The sequence below is a fragment of the Ammospiza caudacuta genome, chromosome 3 (genome assembly GCF_027887145.1).
Source record: "Ammospiza caudacuta isolate bAmmCau1 chromosome 3, bAmmCau1.pri, whole genome shotgun sequence".
In the NCBI taxonomy this organism is placed as follows: domain Eukaryota; kingdom Metazoa; phylum Chordata; class Aves; order Passeriformes; family Passerellidae; genus Ammospiza; species Ammospiza caudacuta.
The window spans coordinates 77522901-77539195 of NC_080595.1; the positions used below are offsets into that span (position 1 = coordinate 77522901).

Sequence of the window (16295 nt, forward strand, 5' to 3'; positions counted from 1 at the left end):
AGAAAAACACCAACTATGGAACCCTGGGGATTTAAAATAAAAAGGTCACTTTTAAAGCCCTTAAGTAAATAATTTCAAACAACTCAGCAACAGCTCACATTAAAAACAGACTAGGCAGCTAAAGCAATAAAATGTGTTAATTGTACAATCTGGAATGTATCAAAAAGACAACCACTGTCACCCCCATTACCTTCTCATTGTTCAAAGTGAAAAAACTCAATACTGATGTGCATCTTGGTGTATATAGGCACAGCAAATATTTATGGTTCTGTGTCTCAGACTGTGCACTGCCAAGAAGGAAATACTTGCAGCTGCAAGTAGAAGGTTAAATAAACTGTGTGCACTTCTGCATCAACAGCTCAGGTCTCTCCAGAAACCACCGGGTCAGGAGAAGTATACAGGTCCTGCTCCATGTGGGAACAGGAGACTGTGTGTCGCTAAGTGGTGGTGAAAGATATCACATACACAAATGAAAACAGCACTTGGATTTACACACATTATTTCTACTTAATATATTCAAAAGTGCAGCACCCACAGGTTTCAGTGGAACTAATGAAGTATTTCCATTACCCACTCACCAACAGGGGCTTGACTAGGACTTGGGGTCACCAACAAAGTAAAGCACGTCTGTGGACTAAATTTCACCTCTTCTGTTTTCCCTCTAATGGCATATCCTCTTAGCATGTAACACAGTCTTAATATTATTTTTTAAAATTCCTTTAATCCAAGGAATTAAAAGAACAGCGAAATGGTTCATGTGAGCTAAACCTTCAGCAGCAAAATTCAGCGAAAGCCGGGGGATGTTGGCAGCACCTCAAAGCAGACCTCCGCATGCTCTGCCCAGGTGTCATGGTTTAATAATGGTACTTCCCAGTTCAGGACCTCCACTGAGACCTTCCCAAACCAAGCACTGCTCTATCACTCCCCCTTCCCCTCATCTTTGCCGCTGCGTTGGGATGGAGTTGAGAATTAGAAGCACAACAATATAGTGGGGAAATCAGAGAGATAAGAAACCTGTCCCCGCTCCCAATACACAATACTAGTCGGCTCCCTCCTCCACGTTTTCTCCATAGGAAAACCCTTTTCCCCTGCTCCTGGCAATGATCAATGATGTGAGCTGGGACAGAATAACCTCCACATCCGAGCCATGCTCCCTCTTGGCACCTGCAAAAGTTAACACTGCCCCAGCTGGAATCAGGACATCAGGAGACATTACTTACTCATTACTATATTAGAATTAAGGGCTGTGCATAATCACAAAATCAATTAGGTTGGAAAAGACCTGTGAGATCATCGAATCCAAACCATGACCTAACACTATGTCACCCAGACCATGGCACTAAGTGTCACGTCCAGCCTTTCTTTAAACTCCTCCAGGAACACTGACTTCTGTTCCAACATCTAATCACCCTTTCCATGAAGAAATTCCTCCTGATGTCCAGTGTAAACCTCTCTGCCGCAGCTTGAGGCCGTGTCCTCTAAAGCTGTTCCCAGCTGCCTGGGAAGGGGCAGAAGAGCCCGACCCCCACCTGGCTACAGCCTCCTTTCAGGAGTTGTACAGAGCGGTAAGAGTCTCTCTGAACTTTCTTTTCTCCAGGCAAAACACCCTAAGCCGTTCCTCCTTCTCCTCCAGCCGCTTCACCAGCTCTGTTGCCGTTCTCTGGACATTCTCTACAATTTCCATGTCCCTCCTGAACTCGGGGGCTCAGAACTGAGAATTCGAGCCACCTCTCACCCACGCTAAGCACACGGGAACGTCTCTAGACAACGCAGCTTTCCCCATAGGTTTTTCGCTGCCTCCCCGGCTGCCAAGTTCCGGCTCTTCGAACGCCCGGCGAGCTGCTCCCCGTCCGCCAGGCAAGCAGAGCGGGGCAGGACAGGACTTTTCCCCGCCAGACCCGCCTGAGGGCCGGCGGCAGAGGCGGCCAAAGCCCAACATGGCGGAAAGAGGACCACCCCCACCCCAGGTGCGGCCCCCGCCACCGCAGGTGAATGCGGGGCGTCGGTACCAGAGCTACTGTGATTGGTCAGCGGTGCTGTCAATCACCTGTCACCGCGGCAACAAAGGCCCGCCCCACGACACTCTCTCGGCGGTTGATTGGTCAGGGCGGCGGTGACGTGCGCCGGGGGTTTTACGGTGTTCGGTGTCGGGAACTGCTTGGAGAGGGCGGGTGGCGGGTTCGGCGGTTGGAGCTGCGCGCTGCCGCCATGACGTTCAAGCGGAATCGCGACCGCTTCTACAGCACCCGGTGCTGCGGCTGCTGCCATGTGCGCACCGGCACCATCATCCTGGGCACCTGGTACATGGTGAGAGGCGAGGGCGACCGGCCGGCGGCTGGAGGGGCGGCGGTGGGGCCGTGCTCAGCGCGCGTGCGCGGGGTGCTCGGTGGGGCGGGGGAGCGGCGCCCGCGCGGCCGCTCTGAGGGACAGCGCGCGTCCCGCTCCCGTCCCGGGCAGCCCTTCCCGGGCAACCCTTCCCTGTGCCGGGGCGGTCGGGGGACGCTGCACCCGGGGATTTCCTGCGGTCACCCGCCGGGGCTCGAGTCCCTCGTCTTTCCCGAGGTCTCCTTCGTGCTAACGAAGTCCTGCTGCCCCTCGGCAGCCTCCCTCGTCGTGTTTGGAAAAAGAAAGTAAAGAGAAAGTTCAAAGTGTTTTAATCTACGTTTCAGAGAGATTGTGTTACTTTTCTCTTTCTTGGTTTGGAGGGGTTGAGACTTTAATACAGTACTGAGCGTGTAAGGGAGGAGATCGGGGTGTATAATAGGGGGATAAGGTGAGGTACCCGTGAATGCTGTGTAACCTCTGAGAGGAAGATGAGTGTCCCCCACTTTGTGGCAAGGGAAGTTCCTGGTTGTTCCAGATTCTGTTCCTGAAACAGTGATTGAAAAGCAGTGGAAACAAATTTGTCTCCCTAAACACTTCCTTTTTTCTGACTGGTGAGTGCTTTCTCTCCGAGGAAGACCTGTGGTAGTGCGGATGAAATGCTAGAAATAAAATTCTGAACTAGGGCGAAGTAGAAAAGTGAAAACAGTAGCAGCAAGTTAAAGGCCTGGAGCCCTGACTTCCCTTGGTTCGCTTAAAGGGGGCCTGAACTCCCCTTTATTGGAGTAATTTCCTCATCCTTCCTTCCCCTTAACCCTCGTGGGCAGTAAAAATGAGAGGATAGTTTACAAAAGTTGCATCATAGCTTTTCTGTTCTCGTGAAGCTGTAATCATAAGCTGTGTTCTCCTTTGGCCTTCTGCGAATTGTAAGAAACAAAGAATGCCGAATTTTTGTGTTGATATGAAACCATGAAGCCATGCACATAAACTGCCCTTAGAGGCATGGGGGTTTAATTTTGGGGAGTTTATGGTTTATTTCCAACAAGTATGGGGAGATCCTTTATTTTTATGCAGATTGATCCCTCAGTTGGCAAAAAAAATAATGTACAGGCAAAACAAAGTGGCTGGAGAGACAGGACTTGAGGAAAAGGGAGGGTAGGGCGTTGGAAATGTAACAAAAGTTTAGGGAACAGGTATCTCTTTCAAAACGAAACTGGACAAAAGTCTTGGTGCTGATTAAGTTCCATTATTAGTTCATTTCAAAGGAAAAGGTCCATTGTAGTTTTGAGAATCAAACTTCTGGAAACCTGCAAACCAGCCTGTGCTGATGAATGGAGTTCAAGAATGTGCCTCTGGTCCCTGAAGGAAAAGCACAAACCGTGAACGGCGAGGGGGACGGTGATCCTTGTTCCAGAACAAAAGCACCTCGCTGCCTTCCGCACTGCGATTCCTGTTCGCGGGAGTGTCCCTAAACCCAGGAGCTTGCTGGGGCGGGGAACAGGAGATGTTTCCGTGGCCACAGACCTGGTAGCGCTTCCAGTTTCCACCTCTCGTGCTGTGCTTATGTTTCCCCGCGTTGCCTGGATGCGGCGCCTCTCTCTTGTCTCTCAGTGGGTGCTGGGCCGGCGGCGGCTGCCCCGGGCACCCGTGGGGCTGCGGCTGCGGGCGCGGACGGAGCGCGGCTTTGATCTCGTGTTACCGCAGCCTCGGTCGCTGCAGGGAAAAGTAGAGCTGAGGTCAAGGTAGCAGGGGGCATGCAAAGTGCTTTAGAGGTGCGAGTTTTTATTAAAAAAATCCTGTCTATCGAGCACTTTGTTAAGCCGTGCGTTGAATATTTTTATCCAGTTCTCAGCTGTCACCTGGGTAAGGGTGAGAACTTTAAAGTCTGGCAACAGCTGTCTGTTTGAGCTGGAAAGGTTATAACATGGTGGTCTTCCCTAATGCTTCAAAATCAGAATTCAAATATAAATTACTTTTTTTGAGGGTAAAATACACTTTTGACAGTGAAAGTTAAATTTAATTGCTTTCTGCCAAGCTTTAAAAAATTGTCCAGAACATGTCAGATTTTTTAGACATGTTAATTAATGCCCCATTTAAGAATAGCTCTAACTTAGTCTTTCAGGTTCTTATGAGAAGTATTTCTAAATCAATTAAGTAATCTCTGCTTTTAAGTTGCAGTGGGACAAATAGTAATAACTTTATGTGTAGGGTGGTGTTCTTTGGTTTGTGGGTTTGGTGGGGCTTTTTGTGTGTGTTTTGGTTTTGTTGGGGTTTTTTGAAGGATGTAGCTTTTTGGAGGGGGAGAATGTTTCGTTCAAGAATAGTTTTATGTTACTGAAAATCTTGCTATTTACTATATAAACTTTGTTCTCGTGCAGTGCAGTCCTGAAGGAATTTGCTATCAAACTTAAAATGGAGTCTAACAGCAATCTACTCCAGATGTTTTAGTAAGATAAGACTTCTCTACTTAATACATGTGTTATTTTTACATAACCATTTCTTTAGGCATTTTCCTATTCTTTGCTTATTTGTGTACTTTTAAATCATTCCTGTAATTAACTTTGCTCCTCACTGGAACAGTTTTATCACTGTCCTTGCTGTGTGCTTCTGCAAGTCCAGAGAGAACCAGGACTACTTTCTAAAATGTCTGCTTCTGATGCTGTGTGAGCAGAGTGTCTCAAGCACAGTTCTGTCGGTGTGCTGCTGCTGTTTGTGTACATATCAGTACATAAAAGTGTATTTACCAAAAGACAAGTTAAGAACATTTCTGGCAGAATTGTACTTGGGTTCCAGGTCTGATAAAGCTTGGTGAGCTCTGCAACACCCACTGCTGTTCTGTGTAGGAAGGAAAAAGAAACCTCCTGTTCCTCTCTCCATAATTGCAGTCGTGTTGCTTTGAAGTTTGTTTCTTCCTGTGAAGTTTCATATTGGGCACTGCGCTTTCCAGAGACCGGAAGCAGGAACGCTGCCCTGGCAGAAATGGGATCAGAGTTCAGTAAACAGCATGGAAGCCAATAGTATTGTTCTGGAGGGAGGGGCTGCTGCCTTCAGGGCTGCAGGCAGTGATGCAATTGCTGCTGCTGAGCAGGAGCAGGAGCATGAGGGGGATCTCTGCAATTGTGTTCGCTGAACCAGAGCGAGCCTAGTTACACTGGCTCATTTCTGTCAGTCTGGTGCTGGTGCTGCTAGAGGCTCTGAAGTACCCTAGTTAAAATTACTCTTCTTCAGTTTTTACTATTTCAATATGTTAATAAATCAAACCAAATCAGAATCTCCATCTTGATTGTCTTATTGTCTTTTTTTTTTTTTCTTTTTTTTTCCCCGTTTAGAAACATGTCTAGGGAAAAAATACTGGAAAAGTGAAAGGAAAATGAGTGTAGTAGTGCAAGGGAATTTCCCTCTTTCCCCTCATGAAAGGATATAAGCAAATTCTAAGTAGGAAGTCTTGGTTTTGCCCAAGTCCCTCTGAGTGCTTGGGGAAAACTTGACTTCATGTTCGGGCCTCCAGAGAGTTGAAGCACTTACCTGATGAGGCATAAAGTGCACACTGTGGAGATAAAACTCTAACTAATTAAAAAGCTAATGCTGCTTAAGAGTTCCACAGTCTTTTGAGTTCTAATCATATGGGGAGCTCATATTTCTGTAATAAATTATGACTTTCTACTTGAGAATTGGAAATGTCAGCTATTTGAATCTTGATACAAGCTACACCAAACTATTAAACTTAGCTATTCCAGATATGAAAATGTAAAATACACTCCTTAAACTACTACAAAACTAAATTAAGGTTATTTTCATCTTAATGGGATTATTTTTTAAATAAGAACTTGAACATGCATTTTGCAGACTTTTTTTACTACTATTTTTGATTTCTTAGCAAAAAAAAAAACCAAAATGAGGCTGCTGAAATTTCTGAGGTGTTACTTTAGGGTGCTGCAGTATCCACTGAGTGCTGCCTTGCCAGGCTTGGGGTTTTTTTGAGTTTGTTTGTTTTTTTTTTTTTGAGGGGGAGATGGTGATGGGTTTAATCCTCATATTATACTGAGGCATACATGAGTTACATTTTTTCTGACTTCTCTATGTAGACATTTGTGGACATACATTTGATTTGCAGTGAGTATATACTTAAAATCTCTAACAATGTTCTGTGGTCCAAACCATATTCTTGCTGCCTGTTACACTGATTATTTTGAAACTAGTCTTGTGGTCTTGCTGCTGTCAAGCTTCTGGGAAAGAATGAAGTAGTTAAAATAGAGGCTCTGGCTCTGTAGGTCTTGATCACGTTTAATATACGAGTTTCAATTAATTGCTCAGTGTTGTGATGGATTTGTACACGGTAGTAATGGAGCACTGGAAACTCTGAGGTGTTAATTGGTCACGGTTTTGGTTTGTTGTTTGTTTTTGTTTAGATTTGTTTTGGTTTGTAACTATTTTTATTTGGTCTCATTGATTCTAATAGATTGGATTTTGAATGACTCTTATTTTCTGTTTTACTTGGATACCAGTTCAGGTTGAGAAAATAAACCTTTAATACTTGAAACTACATTCAGTAACTAGTGAAATTACCAAAGACTTCGGTACGCTGAATTAGGACAACAGATAAGGTGAAAATAAAAAAGAAAGTGACAGATGGAGAATTACAATCTCAAAATTCTGAGGCATTCAAGTTCTTCAGTACTTCTGTAGTAATTCAGGTGCTGCTTGCTCCTTATCCTGAGGCAGATAGCCTACGATGGCAGTCAAACTCATGACTATGTATAAACAAGAAATGATTTAGTTGTAATTGAGCATGTACTTTTGTGCTTTATAAAGTAGAGATCAATATTTCAGCTGCCAGGGGCATGAACCTTGACTTAGGCTTTTTGAAACAAGTGCAGTACAGAAAGGTATTTTCCAACATTCTCAGTTCACTCACTGAGAGGAGGGAAAAGAGGGTTGAAAATGCAGAGAGCATTGAGAGCAGAAGGCCAGAGTACAGAAGGATGAAGCAGGTGGGAGATGAAAGTGTTCCATATTTTTGATGAATAGTGAAGCAAAATAAGATTTGAAAACAAGGCAGGTGAGCAACTTGACAGTTTGCCCCTTAAGAAGTATCCTGTGAGGGTGAAAATAAGTGCAGTTCTAGGCTAAAGATATTGATGGTTCAACAGAGTTCTTCACTGCCAGCTGTTTTGGCTACAGTGTTTTATATAAAATGCCTTACAGAAATACAAGTGGCTCAAAATAGCTGGAAATTCTAGAAAATTTGTGTAATACATGATGAGATGATTGCATTTCTACAAAGTGAAATGCACTACCAGCTTTAATTCCACTGAAGGGTTCTTTTAGCAGAAAGTGCAAGCAAGCTTATCACCATTTATCTATAAACCCCAGGGGAAAAAGAAGAGAAAAAATTAATAAAAACAATGAGGGGGAAAAAAAGTTATAGGAACTGTGAGTCTCAACATTTTATGAGATTCAGATTTTTTTTTTCCTTTTTGAAATCCTCAGTAATTGTACATAGACTTGCCACCATCATTGACTTCTGGAACCATGCCCATAGAAGAAGAAATACCTGGCAAATATTTTAAAGTTGTTAGAAACTACAAACCAGTTTTCTTTTTATTTTGAGGCTAATTGGAAGGGATCCTGCTGCTGGTGGTGACAGTACTGAATACTGATTGGAAAATGTCTGCAGCTAGAAAAGACCATCATGAGGGGTTTTTTTGTGTGTTATGCAACCTTTGGCTTGTGTCTCCAGATACTAGTAACGGAAACTATGTCCCTGTAAACCTTGGGTACTTATAAATGCTGTCAAGGCAATTTTACTGAGACTTCAGCTACTTCTGATTCTTTGAGATCTTACTGAAGACATTTCTGGTGTGTACCAAAATGGGGCAACAGAAGGAGTCTTTAAGTGTCAGCTTGAGGGAGGAGAAAGACTGGTGAGCACACACTGTGGGGGTTGATCGTTGTGTGAAATTTTTAACTTCCCCTGTGCTTGTGTAGACCTTTTTGATAAGGTGAGGTTTCAGTAAGTGACCTGGGAAGCAGAGGAAGATCTCTCTGGCTTACTAAGGCTGAACTGTGGCAGAAACCCAGTAATTTATTTGTTGTAGAAAGCAGAAATTCTTTCAAAATATTCCTCATTCTGTACCTTTATCTTCCTGACCTTTTTTAACTGTTTCCAGTTTTTCAGCTCACAAACCTGTACATTCATCAGGCAGCGTCAGCTTAATTATGTTATTTGAATCTCTAGGAATCTTACCATCCCCTCAATTTGCAGAGTTATTCAGTGGTGATTCATTGAACCTAGCAAGTGCCTCACACTCTTTGGGTTGTTTTAGTAGTCATTTAATTAAATGAGCTTGAAATTTAACTGTAAGTTGTTCTTTTTTTTTTTTCTTCTTCCACATACATGCAAAGAGAAGAGTTTATTTTTAACTGAAATAAAGTATTATTAGTGGTCATTAAAAAACATCTCAGCTGTTGCAAAGTAATTAACCTTGAGGTAACTGTGATCTCTCTCAGGTGGTGAACTTGCTGATGGGCATCTTGTTGACAGTAGAAGTGACTCATCCAAACATGGTGCCAACTGTTGATATCCAGTATGAAGTCATTGGAAATTACTATGCTTCCGAGAGAATGGCCGGTAGGTTTAGAGCTCTGCTGCCTGATGGGAATATATAGCATGCACTGCCATGGATTTGTCTTACACCAGGTTGTAATATATGCATATGACTTTTCATAAATATGGTTATCTTGTTTTCTGAATTTTTCTTCAGTTACTCTGGGATTGAATTCTTCTACAAGAATAAAAAGAAAGCTTTATGGGTTATAATAATAACTTCATTTTATACTTCATTTTATATCTCAAGTGATGAGATTTCTTGGCCATCTGATGCTTTGAGTGTTGAAGTATGTGTGGGACATCTCTGACTCACTTTCTCCATAAACGTTAATTATCTTTGCTGACTCAGTAAAACAAGCAGCAGAAAACAAGTTTAAAGACTTTTCTTCAGAGTTCTTGGTCATCTTCATAGATCACGAAATACCTTAGAGCTCCTGCATATGAACTTACTGAGAAGAAAGCCATGATACCTTTGAAGAAGAGAGGAACAATTGGGATGCCAAGTATTTGACTGACACCAAAGTGTTTCTCTAAGTTTCACCTGCAGAATAAATGAGAGAAAGCACCATGAGCAGAATTATGCCCACTTTTCACTCTTCCACTAAGTGTATATGTTTACAGCTGTAATTGGTGTCAAGCTTTTTAATTATTGTATCTGTGAACTTGAGCATATGCTTTGCTTCTCTTGGTTTTAAATATGCAGAAATGTGTAGTATGGCACTTCTAATCTACCTCAGTCTGTTGTATTACATGAAAATTTAGGGAGGGTCAGGTTCAGCAAAACAGAACAGCACAAAACTGGTTTGAGCATTTTGGATTAATTGTTCATGACCTGAGTTGAGGATGTGTCAGTTCTGACCTGTGACTGTAACTCACATTTGCTACTAATGAAATGGGAGTGGGAGCAAGGACCAAATTCTTCGTGAGGCTAAGATATTAAATAAAATCACAGCAGAGGTCTGTAAAATGTCATATGATCTGTAAAGGCCCTTGGGGTACTTGGTAGCCTTAAGCTTATATGAGTGAAATATGAAGCTAAAGGTGCTTTCTTCACTCTTTAATGTAAAATCTATCACATTTTACACTATCTATCACAATTTTTTTACCTAAAAATTCTTATTCCTTGTGTTGGGATCTGGGCTGGAGGGCTTTGTGTGTGTGAAAGAACCTTACAGGTATTCTTGTACTAGTGTATATTGTGAGTAATAACTCCTCAGAAGACAGCCACACTCGCTGGTGATTGCTGAGACTTGTGTCTGATCAACACATTTCAGACATGGGGGAGCTCTTCCTTGATGCCATCTGTGTATGTAGATAGTACTTGCAGAGTAGAAAGGGTTCTCAGATAATCTTTTTCAAGCAGGAAAACAAAAAAATTTTGGCTTCAATACTGCTAAAACCCATTTATTTACCATGTCCATAGACTCTCAGGCTGGTTTCTTTGTGTTTAAAAAAGAAGTTTAATCTAACTAGTGGAAAGCAGCTCTGCTTCTGTAATCAGTAACTGTGATGTGCAAGGAGAATCTTTATCATGCAGCTTCCATGAGTGTCCTGGATTTTGCTACAAATTGGTTTCTGTTCAACTGCCTTTTCTTGTAAGTAGTGGGATACCTTCCACACAGTGATTTCCTGTTTTCCTTAGTGTTACTGAAGGAGCAGTGCTGCTCCCACTGCCAATGACCAAATTATGTAACCAAACCATTTTCAAGTGTAAAGGTTGATAGTGTGTTAGCTTCCCTTAAGATTCTGTCCAGTTGTAAAGTTAATCACTCACATAGTTTCAGCACTGACACATATTACAAATCAGCATCATTATGGTGCATTACTGTCAAACTATGTCAGGGTTCTAATTGGTGTTCCTGGACTTCAGTCAGGCTTTTGATTAAGGCAGAGGGATTTTTCCAAGCAGTAGTAGGTTTTCTTGAACCAGATCTTTTTTTGTAAGGAAGGATCTGAATTACTCTATTCTGCTACTGATAGTTGGCATGGATGAGTCAATTGAGAACAGATCATAGTAATGGACAGAGCTTGGGTACCTGTCAGCTGCAGTGTGACAACTCCAGGAAATGACTGATTCTTACTGGTTTTTGTTTTTTTAATGCAGAAAATGCCTGTGTTCTGTTTGCTATCTCCCTCCTCATGTTCACAATCAGCGCAATGATGGTGTATGGTGCCATTGCTGTAAGTATTTTTATAATACATGGTTTTAGAGTTGCTACTTGATTTTTTTTAAACTAAATAATTTATGTACTGCTCCTTTTTTCTATTTTTTAGCATCGTGTAGGCTGGCTGATACCATTTTTCTGTTACCAACTCTTTGACTTTGTGCTCAGTTGTCTGGTTGCCATCAGCTCTCTAACCTACTTGCCCAGAATCAAAGATTACCTGGATCAGTTGGTAAGTATTCAGCTCAAATTGATATTTTACATTTGAAATTAAAGTTTGTTTTTATTGGATCAGTGACCAAGTTACACTTCCCTTTGCATAAGAAAAAGGAATTCAGCCTGCAGCAGCCATAGGTGGTTATTATGGGCATGGTAGCTCATCAGAGGTGGAAGAGTTAAAGTTGTCATTGCTCCCTAAAAGGAAAGCCAAGGAGAGTAAGGAAAGAATTGTGATGGGAACTACTGGTTTAAACTGTGTTGACTACATTTGCCTTGGAAGTGTGTTCTTTAACACACTTAACTGTGCCTTTTAAGCAGTGGAGCTCAGTGGCAAATTTGCTACTGCAGATTAAAAATGTGTTGACTCTTATCTGGTAGGGGACAGGAAGAGAAGTATAGGTGAGGGTTCCCATAGCATTACACATGGAATCCGAGCTTTCCTTTTTACATTCTGTATGTCTCTTCTCAAGTTGCAGCAGCACTTTCTAAGGAAATTGCAGTGGAGTTCTCACTAACACTGCCTGTGTTTTAACTGCAAGAAGAGTCAATGCATAGAATGTAGTGTCTGCATTGACAGACCGTGAGCTCTGGCTGGCTGGTGCTGTGATTTGTTCAAGTAGATGTTTAAAAGCAAGTCCTTTTTAAAACAGATGAAATCTTAGATCGATGTTTGAGAGAGGCTTTGTTACTGTGGTCAGGGAAGGAAGAGAGACAGGTTTGGAGAAGATCTGTTTTTGCTCCCCCAAGTTTGGGGTGACATCTTACACTGCACACCAGTGTGTTACAGGTTGGACTGACAGGATGTAATTAACAGTAAGTCATTAGGTTGTAGAGGACCGTGAGTACAAACACTGTTCTGCAGCTGTGAAGAAGAATCTGTGTTAGCATGAGACTGATGAAGTGACTAGGGACACAGACTGTACTGTAGTGATCTGTTCTTGTGGGACAGAGACAGGATAAATACTCTGCTTTGTGGGAGGATAAAGAGGAAATTTATTAGAAATAGAACTTCTTGTTTCAGAGGAGTAGTTTACACAAGGGTTTGTTTCATTTGGTGTGAAGTTTGGATTTTTTTTTATCATATTTGATTGTGCAGTGTTCATTCTTATCTCTTCCCTTTCTCACCCTTCCCCCATGTTTTTTTTTCACTAGCCGGATTTTCCTTACAAAGAGGATCTCCTTTCTTTGGACTCCAGCTGTCTCTTGTTTATTGTTCTGGTGTTCTTTGTATTATTTATCATTTTAAAGGTAAGTTAAAACTTAATCATGTGTCTGTTGCAAGAGTTAATAAATATTAAGATGGTGTCAGTCTGAGTTAATTCTCAATGCTGAATTCAGAACCCAGCTGCTTTCTTAATGCTGAGGTAAGAACTTCTTTGAGCACAATTGTTGGGATGTTCAGTTCCAGTATGACTTAGGTCTAATCTGTTGTGTACTGGTGTCTTCACCTAACTTGTGTGTGTGCAGTGGGGTGTGCTTATGCAGCTCTGCCCTTCCTAAGTAGAAAGGAGGAATGCAAAAAGACTTTTTGTCTATGTGGGGATAATTATAATATTTGTAATTAAGCTTGTAGTGAAATAATATTGAGTTAATGTATGCAAGTTTCTAAACAAAATGTTTAAAATCTCTCACTAAACCAGATGTTTGAAATCTCTCACTGTGCCTAACAAACCAGAATGCAAGTTTTGGAAGGAAGATGATGGAATGAGGAAATGTATAAGTTAATTTGAGATCATCCTCCCTTCTGAAGAGTAGCAGTTTCTTTCTGAAGATCTAAATAATGAGGCGTTCATTTGGGTTACAAAAACTCTTGTGTAGACAAAGCATATTAGAGAAATGTATTTATAATAGACGTTGGCCATGATACTGTTCCTTTATTGCATTCAGGTTGCATTTCAGAAAAAAATAAAGAATGAAAAATAATTTTACTGATTTTCTATACTTTTTCCAAGAGGAATGTTTAACTGGGGAGAGTGAAAGCCTAATACAGTAGGTAGCACTTGTGTATTGATTGGGAAATTTGGTACCTTAGGTACAACAGTGCTAACTTGTCAGTGAGAGATTTGGAAAAGTTAATGTTACACAAATTAGTAATAAAAAACCCCTAATCCTCATCATATCATGATAATGTTTCTTTCTGCAGCAGTCAGTGTTGACTCGAAGTTCAGGGTTCACTGCTCTACCCTCTCCCTGCTGCCTCAGTTGTGTGTCTGAGCCCTCTCCTTAGCACTGGCAGTTAGTTGGAGCAATAGTGCTAACTGGGGGAGGAGTGGGATTCTACTGTTGGCCTCTCCTCCTCCTGGCAGGCTTGGACTGAGATCCACAGAAGCATCAGCCAGTTGGGGATTAATTTGATTAGCACTGCTCAGGCAGACAGAGATTAGTTGAATGGATCTGTGAATTCTTTTGCTAAAACCTGTGTGGTGCATCCTCTATGAGTCACTGTGAATGCAAAATGGAGAGCAACATAGGTATGTGGCCAGGTCTGTGAAATAGCAACCATTCCTCAGATATGTGTTGTCTAAATTGATGTATGCTCCTCTTTATCATAGGAATGTCATACAACATCTAATTTCTGAATCAGCCAATGCTTATGAGGTGTTTAAAAGAAAAATCTCTCTTTCAGGCATATCTCATTAACTGTGTATGGAACTGCTATAAATACATCATCAGCAGAAATTTGCCAGAGATTGCTGTGTACCCTGCTTTTGAAGCTCCTCCACAGGTAAAATCTTGTTTTAAGATAAAAGGAAGCAGTATCATTAATTTTGAAGTAGAAAATCGCCATATCCATGTATGTTTCCAAGCCTTGTCCATCTTTCTAACGAAAGACTGGAAAGATAAAAAATTATAAAGCAGCTAATTTTATGGTGGGTTATTTCTTAGCTAAATTCTGAGTGTCTAAAAGGAGGGTCTTTAGAGAGAAGTCTTTGAATGTTTTTCTTGTGGTAGAGGGAAGTTTTGATTGCACCAGTCCAAACCTTCCTTGCTGCTTTGCAAAGTCAAGATGCAGTGGGGTGTGGAATAAAGGACCAAGGGTTAGGCTCAGCAGAGCAGTAAACTGCTCCTGCACCTTCTTTCACTTCCTCATTTGCTTACTAGGAACAGCAGTAAATTCTTAAAATAACTTTGCCTGCAACAGAGGATTAAGTTGCTGATGAGCCATGTATGCTTTTGTTCTCTTTTTTCTCTTTTTTTTTTTTTTTCCCTTTGAAATCTCCTGCATTAATCACTTCAAAATGTCTTCTCCTTAGTATGTTCTGCCAACCTATGAAATGGCAGTGAAGATGCCTGAGAAGGAACCTCCACCTCCCTACATACCTGCCTGAAGCAATTTGTATGTTCATTAACGTCTGTACCAGCTTCCTGGGGGTTTTGTCTTTTAATCTTGCAAAACTGCTTAAGTAATAGAAATATTCAGGGCTTTAGGAGCAAACTGTTCTGTTTAAAATATGTTTGATATAAACTTACTAAGCAACACACATCTGAGAGTGATTTCATTCGCTTTAATTTTTGTTCTCCCTAATGCTCTTAAACATTTTATTGCCTTAGGGCCTTACACCTGCAAGAACTTATGCATGTGACTAACTTGTGGCTTTTAATAATACCAATTGAGCCACTCTCATTGAAGTTAGCTGTGATTATAAGTGTCTGCAGGATTATGCCCTTAATTTATATTAATTTTTTGTAAAGTAGTTCATAAAGACAATCTGATCGTGCAGCAAAATGACAGTTTGCCTTTATCCATTTTTTGGAAGGGGAAGGGTTTGAATGTGGTATATATGTGACTTTTTTACTTTGCACTTTTCTCATATGTTATCTTACCTTTTATTGTGGTTTTTTTGGTTATCCTTTGTCTTGAAACAGTATTTTTGAGGAACAAGTGAGGGTGGCACAGGAGTTCTATTACAACGAGCTGGGAATGCAAGAAATATAAACAGAAATGTGGAAGATGGTTGCATGCTTCTAATCTTCTATGTATTTTCCTCTTTGTGATAAATGATACTTAAATAAATCTTTTACAAAATGTTTACCAGTAGTGTTGGTTGATCTTTTTAGTGACTTTTTCATTTAAGTGCTTCAGTGTGCTGCAGACAGTCCAGCATACTTAGTTGCAGGTTTAGTGGTTGATCCATGCTTCAGTAGAAGTCCTTATGTGGCTGGAGAACTTGGATTCTCTCCAGCACACAGTCCTGTGTTAAAGCCTTTGCATTTCAAGTACTTGAATGACTTCCCCTTGTCTGATTGGTACTTACCCATGAACTGGGAAAAGGGAATTGTACTGGAGGCTTAGCCCTTGGGGAAATCTGATGTCTGGTCAGCTCAGGCATTAAAAGCAGGACAGACACCCAGTAGGACTGCAACATTTACATTGGAAAATGTCCAGAGTTGTTGGAGATATGCCATAACTTAGTGATGTTCTTCTACAATCAACAAAAAAAACCAAACCAAAAAACCAAGGTACAAAAAACTTTCCACTCTTCCTCTTTTGTAGCAAGAGCTGTAAAAAGGTAAAAACTTATTTAACGATTCAGTATGGCTGAAGAAATAAAACACTTTACTGCTTTGGAAGAGAAGAGCTACCTGGTGTTAAATTCTGGGAAAATGGATTCAGATTGTTGCAGTGTATAATTTCCGGGGTTATTCCTGTATTTTCAATATGTATCTCTGTACACATTTAAAAATGCTCTGTTAGGGCTGTGCTACCAGCAGTAGTTTCCCCTTTTTAATTAACTCAGGTGCCACCTGTGAGAGCACTTTGAAGTGCAGTGGTCTCAGAGCCTCTCTGCCCTGTTCTGGCAGTGCTGTCCTGGTGGTTACCCCGAGGGGGTACCCAGGGTGGGCCCAGTGCTGCCAGCAGCTGCACTCCTATTTCCAGATTCTGAGGAGCTGCCCTGGATCTGAGCTCCCACAGAGGCTCCAAACCCAGAGCATCTTTAGATGCTGCCACGGCCTGCTTCAGTGTGACTGGAGTGGGA

General features: G+C 41.6%; 1 protein-coding gene across 1 annotated transcript; it reads left to right on the forward strand.

Annotated features, from left to right (window-relative positions):
• Positions 1–2128: 2128 nt before the first annotated feature.
• LAPTM4A (lysosomal protein transmembrane 4 alpha) lies at positions 2129–15349 on the forward strand. Its single transcript, XM_058801104.1, has 7 exons — positions 2129–2307; positions 8833–8953; positions 11037–11113; positions 11207–11329; positions 12469–12564; positions 13943–14041; positions 14571–15349. Exons 1-7 carry the CDS (start codon positions 2209–2211, stop codon positions 14643–14645), a joined length of 690 nt encoding a protein of 229 aa, XP_058657087.1. The 5' UTR covers positions 2129–2208; the 3' UTR covers positions 14646–15349.
• Positions 15350–16295: the final 946 nt, after the last annotated feature.

Bases quoted from the DNA above. Each gene is read 5' to 3' on its own strand.
- LAPTM4A (XM_058801104.1), top strand. From the start codon at position 2,209: ATGACGTTCAAGCGGAATCGCGACCGCTTCTACAGCACCCGGTGCTGC. The intron at 12,565-13,942 runs GTAAGTTAAAAC...TCTCTCTTTCAG, and splicing joins TATTATTTATCATTTTAAAG to GCATATCTCATTAACTGTGT. The intron at 14,042-14,570 runs GTAAAATCTTGT...TCTTCTCCTTAG, and splicing joins CTTTTGAAGCTCCTCCACAG to TATGTTCTGCCAACCTATGA.